Source organism: Cupressus sempervirens, chromosome 5 (assembly GCF_028749045.1).
Source record: "Cupressus sempervirens isolate cs-2001-9-10 chromosome 5, ASM2874904v1, whole genome shotgun sequence".
NCBI classification, from domain to species: domain Eukaryota; kingdom Viridiplantae; phylum Streptophyta; class Pinopsida; order Cupressales; family Cupressaceae; genus Cupressus; species Cupressus sempervirens.
This window is the reverse complement of record NC_143122.1, coordinates 440533892-440542931: the sequence shown is the minus strand read 5'-3', so window position 1 is coordinate 440542931 and position 9040 is coordinate 440533892. Positions and strand designations below refer to the sequence as shown.

Here is a 9040-nt window from a genome sequence, read left to right as displayed (position 1 = left end):
CCTTTTTCTTCTAACATACTCTCTCCTACATTTTCTGGTTGGAGACATCAATATCGCGTTGGGAGAGTTTGGAGATGGCAACCAAAAGAACCCAATGCATCAAGGAATTTTTTGAGATGTCCCTTTATTAGAGATGTATCCTCATCTCCAAGAAGCATTCCAGGTCATGGGAGATGGGTCTCTGAGTGACCATGTTTAAAATATTTTTAATTCACAAATTTATGATATGTAATTTGAGGGTACTGATTTAAAAATTTATTTTGATGCAGAACTATAAATATCCATCATGATATTTGAATTCCACAAATTGATAATGAAATGACATACTGTATTTCATGTGTGTAAAATTTATGGTAGTCTTGTTTCACATATGTATGATATGTGGCATTATGAACTTAGTTCCTATTTTTACACTGCAAAGATGCATATACTAATGATTTTTTTATATGTTTTTTGTACTGTCATTCCTATAACATGTCCATCCCCCCAAAAATTTGATTTACCGGCATACCAATCCCAGCCTGGTGAATATCATACCCAACCCCAAAAAACTTTTTTGTACCAGCACACCTTACCTATATCCAATTCTAATTCAACAGCTTAGCGCATACCCCCACACAAAACATGAATAAATCAATGCACACATTATGCATGCATAAGCACAGAAACAAAAAGATTACAAATTTACCTACGTAGAAACTAAAAGATTTACAAGTTTACCCACAAATTACATAGAGAAACTAAAAACTTATGAGTTTAGCACTTTAATTAAAACTAAAGTTCATACATACATTTAAGTTTTAAATGTATCAAATAATTATTCAATGAAACATATTCATTGATTCAATTTTAGCTGTAAAACACAACTAGAATTTTTGATTTCACAAATAATGTTTTGATCACAACCAAGGTTTGAAGGTGACAAAATCATAACTCAATTTGTAATGACAACAATGAACATAAATTTCTTCCTATACTTTTCATATGACATGTAATTGATTTCAATTTTAAAAACCTGAGTTGCTAGTTCAGATTCTAGTTCGGATGTGGGTTCGACATTCAGGTTTGACATTCAATCAAAACAAATTTGGGTTGGGTTCAAGTTCATTTTGTGTTTGTTCGTACAAGAATTTTAAAAAAAAAAATATATATATATATATATATATATATATGTAAAAATATGCAGCAGACCAGTTCATACACCACTATGCTAATCTAAAGCAATTTAGCAAATACAACCACCACATATATTAATGATTTGTTTGATTGGCATGACAAAATGTCAAAATATACCACCATAATACCATATGAATGTTTCAATTCAAAACTTTAGTCTTTAAAACAACAATGTCAACATTACTAATCAGTGAATCAGTAATAAGTAATCAGTCATAGACTCATATGTGATCAAATGACAAATATCAATGTATCATAAAAAATCATCAAAGAATTCATCATCATTAGGCAGTTGCTGATTAGAAGCACAATTAGTGCCACTAGCATTAGCAGTCTCAACCGTAGTCTCAGTTGTAGCCTCAAAATCGGCTCCATCACTACTATGTATCTTAGGAGCACCATCTTCAATCGCAAGTGCATCAAAGTGGACTTCCAACTCTGCGGCCTCTGGTTCGACATCCCATTGTTTTGCCTCCCCCTTTTTGTACGTATTATATTTGTGAGTTGTGAGCCTCAAGTTTGAATGCACAAACACCAAGTTATCTACTTTCTTGGAGTTTAGTCGGTTGTGTTTTATCGAGTGGATGAAGGAGTATGTGCTCCAATTCCTCTCAGATGATGATGAACTAGCAACCTATCAAGATTTGCAAATTTACCAACAATAAACTAGAAATTAGAGTTTTGAATATTTACCAACAAGAAATTAGTAATTAGAATGTTTAATATTAAAAAACTAACCTGTGATAAAATTTTGATGGCAATGGGCTACAAGTGTTGGTATTTTTGACCATGGAAGTACTACCATTTATGGGCATCAACATTGTTCTTGTCTTCAAGAGCCTCAATACCACAATCATCAGTGCTCGCAAAACTCATAATATCAGACCTCATTGCAGGTCGTAGGTGCTCAGGAAAGAGTCTTTGAAGGGCTGCCTTGTACCCTTGAGTAACTTCAGGATCTCTATATGGGAGAACTCTAGAGGTACTCCCTTTGAGGATCGATTGGCTATAGAACCTGGGGCTCAATGCAAAGGCAAGTAGATGCAAAGGGGTAGTCATTTTGTTCCATCTCTCTATAATGATTAACTGTAGCTCCTTGAAGAACTTTTCATTAGGGTCTTGCTCTTTTTCATTTATGATATTTCTAATGTCCTCAATCATGGAATCAATACCATCATATACCTCACCCAAGCAAGGCCTATCCATGTTAGTGTATCAGATCACGCTCAATATAGGCTCGGTGATCTTCAGAAGGTACTCAACACGATCCCCCCAAGATTCATTTAATATCAATCCCCTTATGGCAGTTGCTTTATCACTATTAGATTGCCTCCATTCGGTCCAATTATCACTAGTTACCATTCTAGTCAATGCGTCTTTAACCTTGATAAGGCACCTCAAAACAATGGTGTTGGAGGCAAAGCGGGTCTTAGCAACCTATTTTAAAATCAAAACAGTAATAGATTAAAAATTTGAAAACATAGAAAACTTACTAAAGTGGCTAGATTTCTAAAACATGTTTAAATTTTAAACAATTCAACTTACCTTCAAGAGCTCCAATTTCGATAATTGTCTGAATATGGCTTGCGTCATATGGTGGTTCATGACAAACATTTGGATCTCTTGTGCCTCTTCATACATTTTTTTATCCACTCGACCTTATTGCCAATTTTTTTTAGCATTAGGTTGAGTGAGTGCATTGCACAAGGTGTCCAAAAAATGTGTTCATACAGCTCCTCAACCAATAAGCCGGCAGCCCTACAATTCTTTGCATTGTTGATTATTAGTTGAACAACATTCTAAGGGCCAACTTGCTTGATAGCTTGGATGAGAATGTTTGCAATGAAAGGACCATCCTTTACCTCTCCTTCACAATCCACTGCTTTTAGAAACATTGCACCTCTTGTAGACATTGCAAGAACATTCACCAAAGGATGGTTCCTTGCATCTTTCCATCCATCTGATACTATTGTCAATCCTGTTTCGACCCATGCATCCTTGATGGGCAGCATGACATTCTCTACACAGGCCACCTCATCATCTAATAAAGTGGTGCATACCTTCTCATACCCAGGGCCCTTGAACCTGCTTGGAGCCACATTGATCGCCCTTACCATGTATTGCCAATATGGTGAGCGAACAACATCAAATGACAATCCATTTGCATAAACACATTTGGCTATAGCTTGATCAAAAATGTCTCTAGCTTCATTTTGGAAGGATGATTCCAAGGGTCCCACCACTCTATTACTTACAATTTGTTGTTGAGGAGGACGCAAGAATGGACAAACCTCTGCAGGTAGCTCATTAGGAGTGGTAGTTGAAGACATAGATGATGTTTTTCCTTGCTTCTGCTCTTGAATATATTTGTTTACGATGTGATTTGGAAGAAAGGTTTTAGGTAGCAATCCGTTTACTCTTGGCTTCCCAGTGCAAAATTTGATGCCTTTTTGAGGAATAAAGCACAAATGTGCTTTTAATCTACTGTAAGAGTTGCTAAATTCCTCCTTGTAGTGGCTACAAATCCACACATAACCTCCTCCACCTGCCAATGGTCGAATCATTTGAACACGTTTCCAAAGTGGGGAACACCTGTTGATTTTGAACTCGAGGTTATTGGTTATAGGTGCACTTGCAGCCATGATAGAAGCTACAAATAAATAAAACAAGTTACAACAATGAGAAGATGTAATAAACTTTGCTGGAAATGAAACAATAATTGAATATCAGGCTATTGGAATTTCGTCAACACTTACAGTGTAACCAAAGTCTTCAAACAAACACACTGCAATAACAAGATCTTTTACTGAATCTTAATCTAATACCAAGAATGTTTACTATAGCATTAGCAGTGATGATTCCACAATTCAGAATTAGAAGAAATAATATCAGACTTCAATTAATGGACTATAACCAGATTCAGAATTAAGAGCTCTTGAACTACAGTCTGGAAGAATGCAATATGGTTTAACATAACATTAGATATTTCATATATGCAAATATGCTGAGATAAGAATGCGGATAGATAGAAACTGTACCCGTGGTGTATGCCAAAACGTTCACTATTGTTGCAGGAACTCGTGTCACCTATTCTTTAGCGTCTTCTAGTCAATCGACTTCCCTTCTATTCATTTATACTTCCTACGAACTAGGGAACACTTGCTTGATGATGGAGAAGTTAGAACGATATCTCACTGCTGAAGACGTGAGACCACTCCACTATATGACTGTCGCGTGTAAGTTTGAAACCACTCCTGAAGATACGAGACCACTGCTGAAGACGTGAGACTACTGTTGAAGACGTTTACTGAAGACGTGAGACATAAACTGCCGCATGAAACACAAACTGCGTGAAACACAAACTTAGAATTGCTATGCGTAGAAATTGTGAAACAAACTGCCATGTCTACAAAATGGTATGCGTGTGTCGTGAACAAAAAACTGCTGCCGTCTACCACACTGAAAAGAAAAACACGCGATTTTAGGTTTTATGTTTCAATGTTTCATAATGTAAAACTCAAAAAAGATGATGTGGCTAGTAAAATTCATCCACATTCACTACGCATTCGTCCCAGGTTCTGTTGACGTCAAAGACATTTGCCTCAAATTCTAATGCATTCGCCCAGGGTTCGAAAAAGCAAATTCACAGGGAATTTCAATGCCAGCAGATGAATTTGCATCGAATTTGAATCGACTTTGAATCTAAGCGAATCAAATGTCGAATTCCTAAGGTTTTGAACAAATTCGGTAACTTAGTTTAACACTGTAAACAATCACAATTTGGATCATTCCAAACCCTTATGATTTCATTTTATAATTGTCTTTTGTCCTACAGATGTTGCAGACATAGAATTGTGTGTTGATGGAAAAACATAGAAAATGTATGTTTTCGTTCAGCGGGTGTACATATCATCACATAGTTGTTTGCAGTTATAGAATTGCCCATAAATGAAATGGGTAAAAAGTTAAAAACTATATGTTGCTTCTTGGTAGGAGTAAACTTTTATTCCATAGTTGTCTGCAGTCATTCAAAAACTTTACCATCTTTCCTAATTGTATGTAGTCACACAATTTTTCATTGAGAGTAAGAAATGTATGTCATTGGCCTTTCAATTGATTGTTTTACACAGTAACAACAGTTGTACATTTTCATTCTATATCTATATGCAAACATTTAATAGTTGTACAACTCTCTGCATAATAGTATGTAATCATACACTTCTCTTGATACAGTAGCAATTTATTTTTTGTTAGGAAAACTACAGACCACGGAGGGGAATCTAGCCATCTGTGAGATGTCCTTGGCTCTAAGGCCCTCTTGGATGTTATGTCATGAATCTGAGATACATCTTTTGTTTTCCCTTGTGACAAGAGGCATTCCATGCCACTCAGCTGTACTTAGGGCAGTGGGGTACAGGGAGAAATGCCCACATAACCCTAGATTTTGGAATAAGGTTTTGTTCATTGTTCTAAGTGAAATTTTTTTTGTTATGGCTACAGTGATCAGAAGACTCGTTGCTGTAATTGGTTGATAACATTAGTAGCAATGCAGTGCACTACGTTCCACAAAAAGGGACGAGATTAATCTTTTGTAATTTCAGTTCAAAGATTGAATTTCAGCATATGAATTAAAACATATAACTGCAATATTCATAACGAACTTGACACGTATACCCATTAGAGATCTTTATGCTTCTCAACCAAGTGAAAAACACATAATGCTATTTTTATTATCTTTTAATGTAATCCCCAAAACTTAATCCATCTGGATTCCAAAACAAAATTTCTTGACTCCTATTTTTTGCTTTTAGTGCCCTTCACTCACCAATAAGATACGTAGAAACTATCAATAGCACCTTTATTTTGCAATAGTAATATTAGATCGTCAGAATTACAATAACCCTAAACAACTTATATAATTCTACAAAACCCATTTGAAGTTGGCTAAGCAGGTGCCAAGAAGTCATTTACACTATCAAATGGGCTCCTTTGATCAATCCGATCCCGCTTCCTCTGCACGGCCCATCACAGAAAAAGCTAGGGCATCAGGGCTTTACTTCTCTGCCATCAAAGTCCTTGCAAAGGACGACGAGAAATACATGCCCAAAGAGGTTTCTGCTGCCATTGAGAAAAATCGTGTTGCCACCGAAGCCGCCCATTTGTCTTTTTCAGAGCAACTGCAATCTTGATGCTCTTTTCAATTAAATATATTTTTTAAGCTCTTAGACGACTTTTTTGATTTAACAAATTGGCATACAATATCAATTGATATAGTAAATGTTTGATATCCTCTACACATAATAAGTTTCATTTCAAAATGGAGTGGATTTGAATGAGCTATTTCTTATGATGGCCTATTAAGTTGGTTGAAAAACCAACTTACTATCCAATTACTATCAAAGGTTTTAACTATCAAATTACTAAAAGAGATTGATAAGAAGAATAAAATATTGAAATGTTGATTTCTTATTTTAGTTTGTGTGATAGTAATATGCTTCAAGATGTATACATTTCTTCCCACAGTTTTCATTCATGGCAGTTATAAATGCATTTTACATGCTTAAGATTTTAAATACATGCCTGCCAAGATAGTAACACATGCTTTGTCTATGCTTCCATATTCTGCATGCATGGCAATTACACATGCATTTGAATCCTTCCAAATTTTGGAAGCATGTTGACCTAGGCAGCTACAGCCACAATAGTTAACAAAATTATTCTATCCTTGACTAATAATATATGACATAAAATCCCTTTCCACTATGATTTCTTGGATGTGCATTCCCTACTCTAAAGCTCCCATGGTGGCACAAGTAGGAAGCATACCGACAAAGTTGTGAAATGTGGCTTTACACCCGCCAACTGCATTTTTCACAAAAATCAGTAGCCTATATAATAAACCAATTTATAATGTATCCTAGAAGTGTGGAATTGCATGAGATGGCATCTCTTGAGGCAATCTGTCAATGAGTTGACATGTACAATATATTCTTCCCCATTTTACATACTTATCCACTAGAGAATTTCCAACTATATGACAAAAGAAATCTCTTTTCATTATTCTTTAATGGATTTCAATGCATGTCAATGCCTTGTTTAAAAGCTCTTGTTTTGGCCTAGGCCAAGGGAGGATATGAACAAAGGTTGTAGAAGTTGGCTGGACACCCACAATAGCATTTTCTTGAAATTTTCTTAGGTCATTTCAAAAAATCCATTTTGTGAATATCCTATAATCATTGCAGTCAATGAAATTACGTATCTCAAAGGTATTTTTTTAAGAGTAAAAGTGTATTGTCTATTATACTACACTTTGCATACATCTCAATCAAGGTAGTTGCAAGTTGCAACTACAACATCTAACAGAATTTCTTTATCCTTCACGCTTCGTTGAATGTTCATAGTTTGTGCCAAACCTCCAGTCAACACTACAAATCTACATCATGTAGGCAAACAGGGTATGTGCAGGATCATGGTCAACCAAACTATGGCCTTAAGTGGCAGTGAAAAACTCACAAATTAGGGTTATGTCAACTTGACACATAATTTTAAAGTGGTTATGGACTTTATATCAAAAAGTTGTAAGAAAATAATTTGTAGAAAATTGAATGTAGTTTCTAAACTACTAGGCCTTATTAGGAGAAAAAAATAATTGATTGGTCAAAAGTTTGAATTTTAATGCAGTACTACGAAAATTTCAGGGCTAAAATAAAAAGTAGGTGTATGTCTGACCACCTTAATCAAAATCAAATGATAATAATTTTTTAATATAATTATAGATATGAAAAGTAGACTTATGCCCGGATGTGACGCATATTTTTCAGTATTTTTATTCCAAATAAATAATTAAATATGAATTTTCTACCAATACTTTTTCGAAAAAAAAAGAAGTCCCGTGTTTGACCACCTTAACTAATATAAAATTTTACCAAATTAATTTTTTTTTTTTTCTTATACTAGGCGAAGCATAGAATGTGACGCAACTTTTAGATTTAAAAAATAATATACCGTTTGAAAATTATAACTATTTTTCAATCAGTACGTCAATCAACACTTTACAATAATCTTCATTGATAATTAACTAATAAATACTTATCGATCTCAGAATTTGACAAAAATTATATTGATGGAATCTTGAGAGCGATATTAAAAGACTCTTTTTGTTTCATTCAATTTCGATCAAAATAACATTGTCAGATGGCTACCCGAAGTCTGAGTATCACTAAAACCCTCTTCAAACACATCTTTTGGGTTGACCGGGTAGGCTTGGTAAATACCAAGCCTAATCGGATATCCGATATACTTCGGCAAAATTTGGGTGGGAAATTTCAAATCCCAACCCATTTTGGAGAGAAAATTGCGTTTAAAAGTTATAGCTTATGATTTATAAATTATTTCACTTATATTACTATGTAAAGACGTATTTTAGCATATTATATATATAGATAATAACATAATGTAAAGATATAAGATATAATCTATTAATATATAATAATATATTATGTTAATCTTATTACAATCTATAAATATAATTTATATTATTATTATTTTTACTAAATATAATAACATTATATATATATATATAATATGTATTATATATTATTATATTAATATGTATAATAATATAATATATGTATAATAACGTAATATATTATATATAAATATATAATAATGTAATATTTTCATTAACTATAATAACGTAATACATATATATCTCTATTTGTGTTATTAATATATATAATAACGTTATATATATATATATATATATGTTATTAATATATATGTATATTATTAATATATATGAGTCAAAGGGGTTCATAGGTCAACCATTGACCCTCTTTGATGCATTAAATGATGACATATGTCC

At 33.8% G+C, this 9040-nt stretch overlaps 1 protein-coding gene across 1 annotated transcript; it reads right to left on the bottom strand.

Annotated features, from left to right (window-relative positions):
- Positions 1–2975: 2975 nt before the first annotated feature.
- Positions 2976–3818, bottom strand: LOC149556673 (uncharacterized). The gene has a single exon (XM_089829950.1). It carries the CDS (start codon positions 3816–3818, stop codon positions 2976–2978), a length of 843 nt encoding a protein of 280 aa, XP_089686076.1.
- Positions 3819–9040: the final 5222 nt, after the last annotated feature.